This window comes from Fusarium verticillioides, chromosome 5 (assembly GCF_000149555.1).
Source record: "Fusarium verticillioides 7600 chromosome 5, whole genome shotgun sequence".
Classification (NCBI taxonomy): Eukaryota; Fungi; Ascomycota; class Sordariomycetes; order Hypocreales; family Nectriaceae; genus Fusarium; species Fusarium verticillioides.
The window spans coordinates 1,921,173-1,936,738 of NC_031679.1; the positions used below are offsets into that span (position 1 = coordinate 1,921,173).

Below are 15,566 nucleotides of genomic sequence, written 5' to 3' on the forward strand. Positions count from 1 at the left end.
CTGGTATCTCAATAGACATTGTTCGGCCCCAGTGGGTTCAAGCTGAGATTAAGGCGAGCCCCAGCCGCTTCTCCGGTGCACAGCTATACTGAATCGGTGGGGGGCTTCCGAGCAGCGCAGATGTGAGCAGCGTTATGGATGCGCACAGCATACGTATACATCCACTGTCAATGCACAGAGCATTCAGGTCTACCTAGTCAGGGAGAGAGAGAGCATGCTCCTGTCGTGCAAAAGGTAAGGTTTACGAGCCGCCAGATTGACCCTGCATGCATCTACAAGCCTTGGCCGCCGTGTCTCTCTGGCTTGGCACTTAGTTACTTGAGACAAAGCAATGCCGACTATTGCAGAGCATCAAAATCTCATGCCAGATTGGGATGTCATTTGGACTCTATACTCTTCTTACTATAACTGAGCTGAGGTAGCTAACGACGTACTAACTAGTCTAAGTTGTTAGTACTCAGATTGGCTCAGTTGAATCATTCTAGTTTCAACATTTCAAGATGCACGAACCAAGTCCTCTCGAGGGCGTTGTGCATTTGCTGTTCATGTATTTCAACATCAGATCATATCACAAGTAGACTCGCTGGTTGCTTTTTGTCTCTGCCGCTTTGATCCGGTAATTTTTTATTTTTACTTTTTTGTACATGCACAATTGTGATGTGGTTGGGAAAACCTAATCTTGCTTATTATTATGATGGCGATGGTGACGACTTCATAATGGGAATGTGACCCTTTCTCTCCTTGGCTATTCCTTGTTACCTGGGTGGGTAGACTTTTGTTTTCTCGTCCCGCGCGGCATGTGAGATCTCGGTCCTTTGAGATGATACTATAGTTGTTTCTGGGGTTTTTGTTGGTTGGCATTCTTCATAATATGATATGACATGACAGAGTTGGCCGATGGTTGGTGGTTGTTTTGGAGAAGGCTTCTGGAGACTACGTGCGTAGGTTATGTGATAAGATCGTTGTTTGTCTATGGGTCTGTTTGTCCCTGCGGTGCATTAGCTACGTGTGACCTTATTGAGGTTTCGGTTTCATCATGAGGTTGGCGCTCGGTGGTTGAGGACGGGTGTCTAGGGTACCCATCCCCATCCCGGGAACTCGAGGCAAATACGGGCATTTTTGACATGTAGCTTTCTCCGTCCTGTATCTCACTAGCCTCCTGTGATTTGGTACAGAAGCTGTCTTTATTGACGGCATGTCATTGTGAGATTTGGATGGACGCTGTTCCTAGATAAAGCAACATAGCCAGCATACATAAAAACATGGCGAGGAGCGAGATTCAGCTGCTTGTTTAAGCGTAGGGTAACCAACTGACCAAGGAACTAACGGACTTTTGAAGTTACAGTTACAGTTACAGTTGCATACCTACCTACGCTAGATCCTCCATAAGTTTTGGGCAAACATGCTGTGGCGGCCAACAAGCCATGGAAACTCATGACAGGTCCATGCATAGTTTGTTCATGATGCCATACAATGCATTAATCACCAGAAACAGCATGCGGTACAAAATATAACATCTCGGCCGAGGAAGCAAGAGTAGGTTTTACGGACTCCCAAGTAAATTCTAAGTTACAGTGAGTGTAAACACTAAACAACGGTGGGCCGAGTTGTACAAAGTAAATATACGACGTGTCGCATGTATGTCTTTGCATATATCACAGTGTCATGACAGTACATAAAGTGGCCTCAAGCTGCAGAATAAGTGAGTATCAACAAAACATAGCCTCCTCAAGGTTCAAGTTAGAGGCTGCAGTGCCAGTAAAAGCCAATTGGTACTAACAAGCCAGGACTTTGTCGTACTGCAATAGACTGAGTATTTAAATGCTTGTACTGAAACAGCGAATAGCAACTGTACTCGACACAGAACAACTTATCAAGACAGCAATGAGAGAGAATACTCAAACGCCGCATGGCGACCGAGTAGGCCAAGGCCCCAAAAATCTGTACAAAGCCACTCGCTTTTTTGCTGTCAAAACCGTAGAGAGAAACAGCCACAGAAACGGAAACGAAAACGAAAACTGATGCATCAAGCAGCGAAACATTCATTGCCCGCGGTCCATTTCATTGATTATTCGTAGGTATCATTAACCTCCTCTCTTATTCTTCCTCCCATTCCACTCCCATTCCTTTTCATATTGTACAAGAGAGATAAAGAGAAGACTTATTGCTGACGCTTCTCAACACCTTCACGACCAACGTTGCTCAGGTCCACCTCCTCGCCCTTGGTAGCGGGCTCACGGAGACCAGACTGAGCGGCAGAGTCGGTGCCAATAGGGCCCTCCTGCTTGCCAGCGCCGACGTTGACGGTGCGAGCATCAGCCGATTGCCAATCGGAAGCCTTAGGGGGCTGTTCGGGGAGAGGGAGGTTGGCCTGGGTCTCGGCAATCTTCTGGTCCTTGGATTGTGTCATATTGATGAAAGAGAGAGAGAGAGAGAGAGTTCCTGAGAATGGTTGTTAGTATTTAATCCTGATACAATTCAATATTTTTGAAATGATATGTGACTTACTGGATTCAATGGTAGTTGAGGTTGTGACGAACAAGTCTTGTGATGTGGTTGAGTTGAGTTAGAGTTGGAGATTGTGATATTGAACTGACGAAGCTTCTCTCAACGGTCCTTTAATACCTATTCATTCTCATTCACCTTCTCCATAATTACACTCTTTCCCTCCAAGCAAACGCACGCACAAGCTCATCACGATGCCATTTCCAATTCTGACGTCAGTGAATCACTGACGTCACAAAAACATCACCGCGCAAAATGCTCCGGCCTATTCTCCACATCGAAACATCATCTTTGACGTTACATGTTCCACGATGTTTCTGACAGATTCTGCATATCTCAGAGGTACATACATATTACTGTACATACAGTACTCAACGACTCACGCTAGCCACGCTAAGACAGATCGCGGATCGACGCCCACTCGATATCCCCGGGAGGTGAGGAGACTACAAGGATCACGACCAAGGTGATGCTGTCGCTGCTTCAGCTACCAAGTCAATTCCTTGGTTAGCCTGACTCGGGACCCAAGGAGCACGCGACATATCAACCTTAATAAACCAAGGCACTCAGCTAGGTAGTCAATCGATGGATTCACCAAGCCAAGCAAGTATCTAAACCCGAACCAAAACCGAGGCTGGCACCCAAAACGCCCCAACTGCAATGTCATTGATGCAGTGCATAGTGACTGTAAAGCAAATATCGACATCCAACATCCACTACCCATCGTGACGTTTCAAACTCCCACTACCTCAGACACGATCATGATCAACTCATCCTCAACTCCTCCCTCCCTCACGCTACTCGTCGATCCGTCTCTGCAGATGTGGGCTTCTCTCCTGCGTCTGGGTTGAGGTAATCTGCGTCTTCAGCAGCTTCGTATTCGCCAATCAAGTCTGCAACAACCTGCCGTGCCTCATCAAACTCGTTGAGGTTCTCGGAAAACGGTGCTGTCTTCTTGTATCCTTCCATAAAGGCATTACGCTTACGCATGCCATCGTACTGCCTTAGAATTCTCTTGAAGAGCTGTAATTATGTGAGCCACTGTGTCGAATGGAGTAAGTAAACTGGAGGTCTTGCATACCGTCGCAATACTTGTGTGGTTGGCGAGCATAAGACCGCTTACACGGTGGCTCATGGGGATGTATGGACTTCTCTTTGTCAGGGCAACTTGAATGCTTGCAGGCCCCCATGGAATGAACGTGGCCAGCCGTCGTTCCCGGATACGAAGCAGACTCTTGTGAACATCCGTCGGATCAACCTCACCCTGAATAACATTAAGAATGGAGATGTAGCAACTTTTCTTGCCGGGAACAGTAGACACCATGCGGTTCTTGGGCTGTAGTAGACGTCTCATCACATCCAACACTGTTGTTTTGCGAACTGTCTTGGCTTGCTCGACTTGGTCACCGGTGAATGGCGTGTAGGCAGTCATGAGGAAATGACATCTGGGAGTTGGGATGAGGGAGGCTAGGATGCTGACAAGATCATTGTGCATGTAACCGGGGTATCGAAGCGTTGTTGTACTGGCAGACATGACAGTAGCAACCTGATAATTGTCAGTGCCCTTACTTCATCTCACACATCTCCTCACACTCGTGCTCTTGCTGCGTGCACAACTGGCAAGATCGAGGCTATAGCACTCACCAGCTGGTTTGTTTGTTGAAAGGATGGCTCCTGGACATGCAACCTATCGGCAGCAATGTGTGACAAAGCACCATTATCCAAAACGACAACAGAGTCGGCATTTTGCGTTAATCTTCGCATAGATAGGATACTGTTATAAGGATGAACAACAACGTCACCCGCGTTTGTTGTGTCCGGGAAGACCGAGTACGTTTGGATGATCTTCTTGGGAAACCGATCGTTAAGCCTCTCGAGGAGGAAAGATCCAAGACCTGATCCCGTACCGCCGGCAATTGAGTGCAACATCATGAAGCCCTGGAGTATGAAGTGTCAGTAAGCAGGTTCTAGCCGGCCAAGCAAGGCTCACCTCAAGAGAGTCACTGCCATCTGCCTCTCGATCAATCATCTCCATGATGTCCTCGTACACCGCCTCACCACTCTGGTAACCATCACCCCAGTTGTTGGCGGCACCAACGCCATCTTTGCCCACGTAAAAGTTCTCGGGGTTATAAATATTTCTGTAAGGTCCAGTCTGGATACCGTTGATGACCTACAGAGGCTGCTTAGCACTTGGTCACCTTGTTATCATGGTCCAAGACGCACCCTCGGTTCCAGATCAATTAGGATGGCTCGGGGTATGTATCTCGTATCGTCGCTCTGGTAGTAAAAGACATCTTTTCGGTCACCGCCTTCAGTCGCAAAGTCTTCTAGGTTTCCATCTTGGCTGATGCCGTGTTCCTGGCAGAGCTGTTGCCAAAACTGGCTTCCAACTGTGCACGAATAGAATCAGCAAAGTTCGATTTATCTGTATGCGCATGGCCGCAAGAGAAAGCCGCAAGATGGAGGCATAGATGCGGGCATATCGAGGAAGCAGATAATGAATGGTCTGGTCTGTATGGCGGCGGGGGGATGGGTTATAACTAACTGCTGTTGCCGCACTGCCCGGCCTGGATCGTAATGATTTCCCTGAGAATTGATATATGAGTACCTGAATCAGGTCGTCATCGGCCGGGAGGATTGAACTTACCTTGGCATGTCGTTTAGAGGCTGAAAAGTTGTTGTTTTAGAGCCAATTCTTTTTTTCCCTCTGGGCACCATCTTGGGGAAACTGACGCGACGCGTGCCGCACTTTCGTACCTGCCCTGAGCTTCTCTGCCTCCAGGGCAGCAGCTCCCCTACGGGCCCTACCACACAGCACAGGTACGCCTGCCTTCCCGCCTGTTGATCCCCGCCCCCGCCCCCGTGTTTCACATGAGCCTTAAGCTGCTGAGCTCTCACTTGGTCATTTTCAATTTTGAACCTCACTCAACCTGAAAGGAAGAGTACCTTACTTTACTTCTCCCTGCCTTGCCCTTCAAGATTACTGACCCAGTAGTGATTTACACGAGACCTTCAAAGTGGGTGGTTAGTTTATGCATGTTCCAGTTGCTATCCTCTCGGGGTGGTTTCTTCTTATTTCGTGGCTCAATTACAACTACAATATGACAAACGTATAACTTCAAACATACCATCACTAGGTACTGAAACATCAAGATTCTCCCAGGCCCCTCTCAGTATAGGTTATTAAAAACAACTTTTGTATTCCATACACTGATCAAGTCAATCTTTGCCTGCTTGAGCATTCCCACGAAAATCCCAAATATGACTTTGCCCGCAAAAAGAAGATATAAAACGTCGAATGCTTGACAACGCCCGCAATGCTGCTCCCTGCACCTTACCTTTCTATGTAAGCACCTGATATCGGAGTGTGCTTCTATATACTCTTCTCCAGTTCCCACCACATTACTTCTTCTTATTATGGACCTTGTTCTTCTCCAAAGCTTCTGCAAGCTCCTTAGCCATGTCCGCCGTCTTGACCTGAATCATCCAAGTCTCAAGTCCATCACCCTTCTCGTTCGACGTGGTCATCTTGACGTACTTCTTGTCAGCCTTGTAAGACATGTCGGCGAGGACTGCTCGGTTCATAGCAATATGTCCACGGGGCTCTGCTCGCAGAAGAAGACGAACAACACTCGTTTCCTTGTGCTTTAGCAGTCGAAGAGCTCCTACACCCTGTACCGACCACGGACTCTGAGACTTGGGCTTCTTGTCATCCGACTTCTCAGTGGCCAGCACAAACTTCAACACCTTTGCCCGTACATCATGCATGATATCCTCGTCCTGCTCCAGGTTCTCGGCCAAGTTGACCTGCTCGTGCTTCTCGCCTTCTTCATCGCCTCCGGCGGCTCCTTCGGCTTGGTTCGATGGTTCCGGGGTCCCGCCAGCTGGTGTTGTGGCCAGGCTAGAGCCTCCCCCAAGACTGAACGGTGTGTCTACACCCGTCGCTTTAGTGGGGCGATTTTCCGATGTGGAAAAAGAGGAGACTTACTGGTCCCGGTGGTAGAACCACCAGCAGGCGGTTGAAGGTTGCCGTTCTGGTTGGATCCAAATGTTGGTACTGAGTTTTGCGATGGCGAGGCTCCTGTGAAGCTAAACCCCGGCGCTCCGGTAGATCCAGGCGCCCCTCCAAAAGCGGGAGCATTGTTATTACTGCCAGCTCCGAAGGCTGGGGTCGATGTGGCGTTGCTTGCACCTCCAAATTGGAACGGATTGGAACCTCCAGAAGGTGCGGCGGTGGCCCCAAAGCTGAACATGCCTCCAGGAGCTGATGATGGGGCAGAAGCTGCGTTACCTCCATCGTTGCCCGAGGAGAACGGATTATTGAACGATGAAGAAGCAGAGTTTCCTCCGAACTGGAAACCAAACGACCCTCCAGAGTTGGTCGAGTTTGCACCAAAAGACGAGCCTGCATTGTTAGCAGCAGGTGCCGTAGAAGCACCGCCAAACAGAGGTGTCGAAGTGCCCGAGCCACCACCAAATGAGGGAGCAGTAGGAGCTGTAGAGGCGCCACCAAAGCTGAAGATGGGTGCGGCCGAAGCCCCAGTGCTGCCACCATCGAATGCCTTCTTGGCCGGTGATGGTCCATCCTGCTTCATGGGACTACCATCAAGCGCGGCTGCACCAGACGACGTAGGCGACTGAGGTGCTCCAAAGAGGGGCTTGTTCACACCATTGATCTTATCAGCACCAGCGGAAGGCGCCCCGAAGCTGAAAATGGGGGCCGCAGCAGGCTTGTCTGCCGGAGAAGCAGCATCAGTCTTGGGCGCCGTCGCATCGTCAGAGCTGGGGGCACCAAACAGAGGCTTGGCAGTTGACGCCGAGGCATTGCCGAACAAGTTGGTGGCGGTGCTTGTAGGCTTTGCACCAAATAAAGACGTAGCAGTAGTCGATTCTGCACTGGGAGTACCAAAGAGTGAAGTCTTAGCAGTTTCATTGTTAGTGGGTTTGGCACCAAACAACGTAGACGACTGCATCGAGGGGCCGCTTGACTCAGCAGGCTTGCTTACGGTACCAAACAGGTTGGTAGTGACTGGAGGAGTGTTGGACTTCTCATCAGACTTGGTTCCAAATAAGCTTGTAGCAACAGGCTTTGTTGGCTCTCCAGCCTTAGATGGCTCCGTAGCGGGTTTAGGCGCGAAGAGAGACCCAAAATTTGCCGGAGCCGCTGAAGCCTTAGACTCGAACAGTGACTTCTTGGGGGCCTCATCGTTCTCCTTGTCAGATTCACCTCCCGTCTTGTCGGCCTGATCCGAGACTGGCGTTGCTTCTTTTTCTGCAGGCTTGTCCTGCTTGGCGGCACCGAATAGGTTCGAGGTGGGAGGCTTCGAGGCGAACAAAGAACTCGTCGGCGCTGAAGTGGCCTTTCCAAACAAAGAGGTAGTTTGGCTTGTGGATGCAGAGCCAGATGGCGCAAATTTGATAGGGGTGGTGCTAGGGTTCCAGGTCTGGTCGACGGGCTTCTCAGCTGCTGTCTCGTCCTTCTCCCCAACCCGCACCGGCTGTCCATCATTATCCTTGGTAACTCGGTCAAACAGACTTCGGCCAGGGGTGCTCTCCCTAGTACCAGGTACACTAGACCCAGCAGCGAGGCCACTGGCAGGGGCAGGCTTCTGTCCGAACAGGCCGATGCCAGCCTGAGAAGCAGTGTCGGCGCCGCTAGCTGCCGCACTTGGCTCGTCGCTGTTTCCGGTTGCCTGGCTATGATCCTCGACATCTGAGTCGGCCTCACTCTCGGCATCGGCATCAACACCACTGTTCTTGGCCGAGCTTGCATCAGAAAGGTAGCCAAAGATGTTTCCACCAGAAGAAGCGCCAGCAGCACTGCCGGGCTTAGGGTTCTGAAAGATGCTGCGGGCAAGCGAACTACCGCCGCCGTTGGGCTTGTTGAAAGCAAAGGGGTTTGGCTTAGCAGCAGCCCCATCATCGGTGGGCTTGGTAGAAGGTTTGAAGGGAGACGCGGCGGGGGCAGTTGAGTTGTTGGCAATCTTCTCGAAGAGAGATTTGGCGGCAGAAGCAGTGCCCTTCTGCATCTTGGAGGGTTGGCCATCAGCCTCATCGCTCACGGAAGCCCTGCGTTTGTTCTTGCCCAAGGTGGAAGCTGGAGTAGGAACGGGTGCAGGAGTTGGCGCATCCTGCTCCTGGTCATCTTCTTCACGGCCAGGAGCACGTCGCTTGTTGTTGCTGGAAGAGCCGTTCACAGTAGCATCTTTGGTGATATCATCATCGGCCTTGCGCTTCTTGGTAGCAGTGGTCTTTGTAGGAGTTGGTTCGGCATTTTCTTCCTCTGGCTCAGGGAGGCCATGCTCACGACGCCATCTCTTGAGCACATCCAGCGAAGGTTTAACATTCTGGAATTCGTAGAGTCCGTAGCGTAACAGAATAATACTCCTGCTCTTCTCGAACTCCTTTGCAAAGTTGATTACATTAAGCTTCCAATCCTTCTTGGAAAAAATTTCGTTGGCCGCATATTTGAGTCGTCGGAGATCGAGAATACAGTAAAACTGTCGTCGCTGCTCTTCGTCGAACTCGGGAGGACAGAGATGCGAGAGGAATTGGTCGGCGTAAATAGAGCCCTTGGAGTTCCAACCTTGAGGGATCTTCTTCGTTAGAACCTCGCCAGACAGTTCGGGATCGGGGTCCTCGATACGCATGTGGAACAGCTCCTTGGATGTGGTCTTGTCGGCCATACCACGGGGGGTCGCATGTGCAGTCGATTCTCGATAGACACGGTTCGGCTCGGGGGTAGCACCGGGAGCGAACACCTTCTTCGGAGTGTTCTGAGGGATGCTCGGGGAGAAAGGAGTGATGGAGGGACTATCGGAGGTGGTAGAAGCCCTGAAGATATTACGGGATGTAGAAATGGTAGATCTGTTGAGGCTACTGGACGGCGTCTCATCGCGAGTCTTCAGTAGCCTCCGTGCTGGCGCACTCTGCGGAACGCCGAGACGGCTGCTCTTTAACGGCGTTGAGACGTAGGCGCGCTTCGCAAAGGGGAGAGCAGGACGCGGCCGAGGCGTGCCCTTGCCAGCTTCGGCGAGTTCGTTATCGCCGGGAATTGAAAAGGTGACCATCTTGCGCGATGGCCGATGGTTGACGAATGGGGTTGAAGGCGGAAAAAGCTTTGTATGATGAAGGGTGATGACAATGGAACCACGATCCAAGGACCAAAGCCAAAGGGTCGCGTTTTTTTTGAACCTGAGAGCGTGCGTCGAGGTAGGTTGCGTGACCTGACCAGGTAGCAAAAGGAGAATAAAGAAAGGACAACGGCCAGAAATTGATGAGAAACAGTCAAAGAACAGCTAAAGAAGCCGTTTTTTTTTCTTTGACGAGAGGCGGTGCGGCGTGATGGATGGCAACGCAGCGCAGTCGCATTCAGTCCAGGGTCGCCCTGGGAAACCGTAACGAAAATATGAAAAGAGTTGTACGACGGGGGAGATGTTTTGGCCTGGGCGCCAGGTGCAGTCCAGTGCCTTTTGGCTGCCCGGGGGTATGAGCGGGCGGCTGATGACCCTCTTTCACGGGCGCTCCACTTTTTAGGTTCAAAAAAAAAGTAGTTGTGGGCCTCCCGCCCAGGCTAAGCCAGGCCATAAGGAACCTCCGTCATAAATTCTCAGGCACCAAAAACCGGTTGCGATAACATTCGTATGAAACCAAAGGCATCCATCCATCCATCCTCCATCTTGCAGGTCCCGTGACCGGCCTGCATCATGGATTTTCCCAAGACACTGGCTGTTCATCATCAGCCCATTTCAGATTTTCATATCTCTGATGCAGATCAGCCATTTAATCAACGGACGGGATTGGATGACAAACTGTGTGACTTGACAGAGCCGATTTCACAACTTGCACGACTGAAAACATCCTCACACATATATCAGGTTCATCTTACGCATCTGAGAATACTATCACTTAGAAACGGGGGGGGAAAGCCAATCTTTAGTTATCGAATCACCGAATCCCATTGTTGCATCCTGAGCTACCTAGTCCAAACTACCAAAAGAGCGTGATCTTCTCTCACTGAACATGTTACGAGAAGGTTCGTAGATATCTGGCTATGGCCTTGTCCATAGCTACCCGGTTTGATACCGTCGTTGTCAATAAACGACAGAGGTATGAAAACAGAAGAAATAATACAGAATTGAAAAGAGAGGGAGTAAGCAACATTGGCCAAAGTAAAAACGAATAAAAGTCAGATCCATAAACCCCATTCCCATCCTAAGAAATCAAATTTACGCTTACTTGGTGGCAAGTTTCTTCTTTTGTTCCTCCAGATACTCCTCATCGGAAGCATCCAGGATGTCGTATTCCTCGTCTGTCATGAATCCATCTTCAGAATAGTCCCATTCGTCATCAATAGTTTCTGACTCTTTGGGCTCCTCAACGACAGAGACAGGCTTAACAGCCTCGTGGATGCTAGCCACGGGTGACTCTTTCTCAAGCTTGGGGAAAATCATCTGGCTCGAGGCTTGGCTGTCATTCTCCTGCTTGGGCTCCTCAATAGCTGCGGACTCGTGCTCCGGCTCGGGCTCAGGCTTGGGCTCCTCCTTCACAATTCGGACATTGACATCACACCACAGTCTGTGACCAAATTTCTCACCGTCGGGACTTGTAAGACGCCAGTAAGAGATGACCTTGCCAGGCCGGGCGGGTGTCCGAAGAAGGACAGTAAAGGGAAATTCCTGACCAGGGCCAAGAGGAGCATAGCACACGGTAGACTCTGAGGCAGACACAAGCTCGGAGATGCCGGCAGGGTGATTAGAGTCAACATGGCCCATGTAATCGCCGCTCACAAATCTGACGGAGCAGCCAGCGGGCCAGTTCTCCTTGCCATCGTTGCGGAGAGTCCATGTTTGTTCAAAAACATGGTTTGGGGGGAGGATAGTACCATCAGGGATAGTCTCGCGAACGAATACACCCTTGAATTCCGCCTTGGGGGTAGGGATGGGCTCGGGAGGAGTAGATTCCTTCTTGATTTCCTTCTTTACCCCAGACTCGGGCGTCTTGACGGAAATCTTAGCTGGAACAGGTTCAGTTGGCTTCACATCAACGATAGTGCGGACAGGGTTGATGGAGTTGCTGGGGACCGTGGCTTCAGTCTCAATAGACTTGGACGAGCTCCGGTGGTCACCCATTTCAGGCATATCCTGGCCATCCTGGTTCTCGCCAGTTGTCGTCACACTGATGTGACGGACAGGAGTCTTGAACTGAATCAAGGGATGAGTCTTGTTGTGCGCGTTAATGGGGCTGGCCTCGCAGTTGGCACAGAAGTCCAGATCATTGCAGATAGCACATTTGTATCGGGTGCCACGGATGTAATTGGGGTACGCCTGGCTTCCGGAGCAGAGAGGTCCGTCGCAGCAAATGCCCACATGGACGGCTGCTGGTTCGCGAGCACGGACATCAGTGAGTGGCTCATAGATGGGCGCAAATCGGTGGCCAGGGTGGATGATCTTCACAGACTTGATGCAAGCAGAACAGTAATCCCAGTCAGGACAGTCGAGGCACTTATGACGGATACCTGTGATGTACTTGTCGCAGCCATCGCAAATGGCGTGGTGCATATGGTTACGGCCTGGGCTCATCTTGGCTGCAACATGATGGGGCATCTTGGTTCCCTTGACAGCGGGGGCAAATCCGTGCTTGGGGTGATGGCCGTGCTTGTCCTTAGCAAAGCATGGTTGGCAGAGATCGAAGTCTTCGCAGACTGTGCAATGAAGAAACTCAGCCTCAGGGTGTTCTTGCACACAGCAGTTGCATGTTCGCATGATGCCGAGAGTGGCCCAAGGAGCAGCGAGGGGCTCGAAAATTGGCTTGGACAATTGAAATGTCTGAACGGGAGGTGGAATCTTAGACTCGACCTTGGTCTCAATGACAGTCTCAACTTTGACCTCCGCCTTGGGCTTGGGCTTAGGGGCGATAGTCTCGGTGGTGCTCTGAACGAGTTGTCCATCAACAGTTGAGCGCTTGATCAACCAGTGATCTCGACCATGGCAGGTGATGCCTTGATCGACACATGACTGGCAAAGATCAAAGTCTCCATCGTCACAGGTAGAACAGTGGTAGTGAACATCAGGAATATTGTTTTCGCAGCTGTTGCAACAGACTGCGAAGCCAGGACCAGCGTGAGTGAACATGGCAGGGCATTTGTTCAACGAGGGACCTTCAGACTTGGGCAAAGAGAATGGAGCTCGTTGGTGCTTGGTTACGGGGAGAGACTGGGGTGTCTGCTTTAGCACCGACTGTCGTTCCATAAGATTAGCAAGGCGGCTCTCAAAATCCAGACGAGCATCCCGACGTTCTTCAATGAGTCTCGCAGCATCACTGAGGAGAGCAGAGTTGTAAGTTCGCGATAGAGGGCTAATACGGACCGGAAGAGTCGTCTCGGGAGATGTGATGATTGATGGTGGGGTTGGTGCAGGAACCTCAGCTGCGGGAGTGGGTGCAGGGCTCGGCTCTGCGGAGGTCTCGTGAGCTTCTTTGGGAGCCTCGTCCATGCCCATAGGAGAAGAACCAAATGCGGCGGTTTCGTGCTCATCTTCGACGGTGACAGGCTTAGGGACTGTAATCTTGGGCTGTTCTTTGACGGTAACACGAATCTTGAGCTTAGACTTTGCCTTGGCGGCGCGGTAGAGCTGCTTGTAGATGGGGATGTTTTCGGCCTCAAGCAGGACATAAGACGCAGCAGAATCGGAGTATCGCTCAAATGCGACCTGAGCGTCTCCAGGGATGTGCAAGAATGTACGGATCTGATAGCGTGTTAGTTGTTGCTTAATTAATTACTGAACCGTCAACTCTGGTCTCCATGGTAAGGTGGCGACGTAGAATGGCAGAATCTCTGGAACTGCTCAACGCGAGAGCAGTATTTGTCAACATACATTAGATTCAAGAGTTCTTGGGACCATATCCCGAAGAGGCATCTTGGTGCGACGAGTGATGCCCTCGAACATCACCTTGACGGTGATGGCATGGTCCAGACCAGCGTTATGCGTGGTGGAAGCCATTTTGGCGATATTTCCAGGAAGGCTGCTAAAAGAAGAGAATGTTAGAATCTCAGTTTATTCTCGTCGTGCTCGATCCGCGAAGGACGAGGATGAAGAAGAAGAGAAGGGAAGAATGACGACTGTGGATGGTGGAGCCTTACATATGGTAGCCTGGGGCGGTGACGAGGATGTTAATGCTGTTATCGGTGGTCGAGATAACCTAGCAATCGGCGGTGACAAGATGGTTGTCACTCGTCATGAGAATCGGCAACCGACGCTCTGAAAAGAAACGATATTGGGTGATAAAAGAGAAAAGGCCGCCTGATGATAGATAGGCGCAAGAGTTTTAGAAGGAGGAGGAGAGGGTGAGATTGATGGAAGAAAAGAAGAGAAGAGGAGAGGATAAGGAAGAAGTAAGAAGAGAAGCTTCCACTGTACCACTGTACGCGGGTCCTGAGCTGCCTGTAGGTGAGGTGAGGTGAGGTGCCTAGGATGCCTGCAGGGGGCGTGCTGCGAATTACTGATGCCCCGGATTTCAGGTAGAGACTGACTGACTGGAGGATACTTTCACCTTGGCAACTAAATAAATCTGGCCGCAGACTCAGTGACACATTAGGTACCAAAGAATGAAAGATACCTTGAGGCTACGCTGTCATGCCACGGCAAGCCGCGATGACTTCTGGTAAGCCCCAAGTAGCGTGGCTGTAGCACCAGCCGACTCGCACCGTAACTCGTAGCGATTGGAAACTGGAAAACTCCCTGCACCAGCTGACGGGGGATGATCCGGGCTGGGCTGGGCTGGCTTCGGTACTGAGGGGTCGGTCGATCGGGGCACTTTTTCGGTGTTAGTGCATGGACTAGAAGGATGATGTGAGGCCGTCAGTGGACGGATGGCGATAGACGCAACCCTTGGGGCAAAAGGCAAAAGGGTAAAGATCCAATGCAGGCAATACTGATGATGACGAGGTCTTACTGGTAGCCAGCAGACCAGATACGATACTGGAGAGATGGGTAGTACCGTGAGTCGTGAGGGTTGAAATATATTGGGTAGGACCAGCGTACATACACACAGTTTCTGGGCGAGTCTATCTTGTTCCAGTCATGCATGCACTGATACCCGGGTTACCGAATGTTTGAGGATAGTGATTCATAAGTTCACTGGGGGCACTGTTTCGTCTTTTGCTGTGTAACCACAACCACAAACCCTGTCAGATATTGATAATGAGATCCATTGAAAGTACTCTATTCGATTAAGGCAGCTATTCGTCAACCTTTTTTTTGTTTTTTTTATGTGTCCTGTGATCGATTGACAAGGGGTGGTTGGTGTTGATACACGACTAATGTACAGAGTACATGGTGAGTATAGGTAGGGAGACAGTATGGGGACTCTTTATGATAATAAACTCTATCATAATAACATTTCAACCAGGGGCTTGTTTATTTTGCTGCAGCAGTGGCTGCTCGGTCTATTCTATTCAATTCAACAGCCTCTGGGGGTCTATTTGGCACTGAAAGCAGCAAACAATACAGATATTCTCTTTTCCTCATGTATCTAGTACCTACTTAGGTCGAGGTCCTCCCTCACCTTGGTACTTCTATCACGTCTAACACGACTAGGACTACTCTGTAGACACAGCAATCCCGTCCCCTTGGCTCTCTAAAACTCCCCCGGATTGAAAAGAGTGGAGAGCGGAGCCCTCTGTGGAGTGGCGTCAGCACTCTGAAAGAGGGGCCGGAGTCCCATACTTGACTCCTGATAGGGCAAAGGCCTCAGGAGCCTCGTTGACGCCCTGCGCTCCAACCCCAGACGATATCTGTGGTCAGGTACCACATGACGGCAAACACCTCGACGCATACGCAACGCCGTTTTCACCTCACCGACGCCGCCGTGAACTGACTCTATTGGATGCTCGTAGGTCACGGACTACCGTCAAAGGTCACGATGGTCTCTGGGTCTTGAAGTTTGGGGCCCTGAAGAGAGCAAGCTCCCCACTTCCAGGCTAAGTCAATATGGCCCGTAGCTGAAGTGTTTGTTCCTCAGCGGGCAGAAGTCGGAATTCTCTCGGCTTACAATGGCTG

General features: G+C 50.7%; 5 protein-coding genes across 11 annotated transcripts; all 5 read right to left on the reverse strand.

The window, feature by feature from the left end:
• Window positions 1-1,740: 1,740 nt before the first annotated feature.
• On the reverse strand, window positions 1,741-2,046 carry FVEG_15128 (hypothetical protein; the record flags this gene model as incomplete). The annotated part of the gene is made up of 1 exon (XM_018904233.1): window positions 1,741-2,046. One exon carries the CDS (start codon window positions 2,044-2,046, stop codon window positions 1,741-1,743), a length of 306 nt encoding a protein of 101 aa, XP_018746546.1.
• Window positions 2,047-2,161: 115 nt separating this feature from the next.
• On the reverse strand, window positions 2,162-2,410 carry FVEG_02786 (hypothetical protein; the record flags this gene model as incomplete). The annotated part of the gene is made up of 1 exon (XM_018890261.1): window positions 2,162-2,410. One exon carries the CDS (start codon window positions 2,408-2,410, stop codon window positions 2,162-2,164), a length of 249 nt encoding a protein of 82 aa, XP_018746545.1.
• Window positions 2,411-2,883: 473 nt separating this feature from the next.
• On the reverse strand, window positions 2,884-5,220 carry FVEG_02785 (tubulin gamma chain). Of its 2 annotated transcripts, XM_018890259.1 has the most exons (7): window positions 5,156-5,220; window positions 5,054-5,094; window positions 4,732-4,898; window positions 4,496-4,678; window positions 4,150-4,443; window positions 3,587-4,051; window positions 2,884-3,528 (listed from the first exon to the last, which is right to left on the reverse strand). In XM_018890259.1, exons 1-7 carry the CDS (start codon window positions 5,161-5,163, stop codon window positions 3,298-3,300), a joined length of 1,389 nt encoding a protein of 462 aa, XP_018746543.1. In that variant the 5' UTR covers window positions 5,164-5,220; the 3' UTR covers window positions 2,884-3,297. The 2 variants fall into 2 exon arrangements, with proteins under 2 accessions (XP_018746543.1, XP_018746544.1); XM_018890260.1 differs by lacking the exons at window positions 5,054-5,094; window positions 5,156-5,220 and having other exon boundaries at window positions 4,732-4,996.
• A 249-nt stretch (window positions 5,221-5,469) lies between these two features.
• FVEG_02784 (hypothetical protein) lies at window positions 5,470-9,959 on the reverse strand. The gene is made up of 2 exons (XM_018890258.1): window positions 6,497-9,959; window positions 5,470-6,440 (listed from the first exon to the last, which is right to left on the reverse strand). Exons 1-2 carry the CDS (start codon window positions 9,576-9,578, stop codon window positions 5,911-5,913), a joined length of 3,612 nt encoding a protein of 1,203 aa, XP_018746542.1. The 5' UTR covers window positions 9,579-9,959; the 3' UTR covers window positions 5,470-5,910.
• A 343-nt stretch (window positions 9,960-10,302) lies between these two features.
• FVEG_02783 (hypothetical protein) lies at window positions 10,303-14,471 on the reverse strand. Of its 6 annotated transcripts, none has more exons than XM_018890256.1 (4): window positions 13,649-14,471; window positions 13,383-13,533; window positions 12,876-13,253; window positions 10,303-12,746 (listed from the first exon to the last, which is right to left on the reverse strand). In XM_018890256.1, exons 2-4 carry the CDS (start codon window positions 13,506-13,508, stop codon window positions 10,743-10,745), a joined length of 2,508 nt encoding a protein of 835 aa, XP_018746540.1. In that variant the 5' UTR covers window positions 13,509-13,533; window positions 13,649-14,471; the 3' UTR covers window positions 10,303-10,742. The 6 variants fall into 6 exon arrangements, with proteins under 6 accessions (XP_018746540.1, XP_018746537.1, XP_018746539.1 ...); XM_018890257.1 differs by having other exon boundaries at window positions 10,370-12,746; window positions 13,383-13,530; XM_018890253.1 differs by having other exon boundaries at window positions 10,303-13,253.
• Window positions 14,472-15,566: the final 1,095 nt, after the last annotated feature.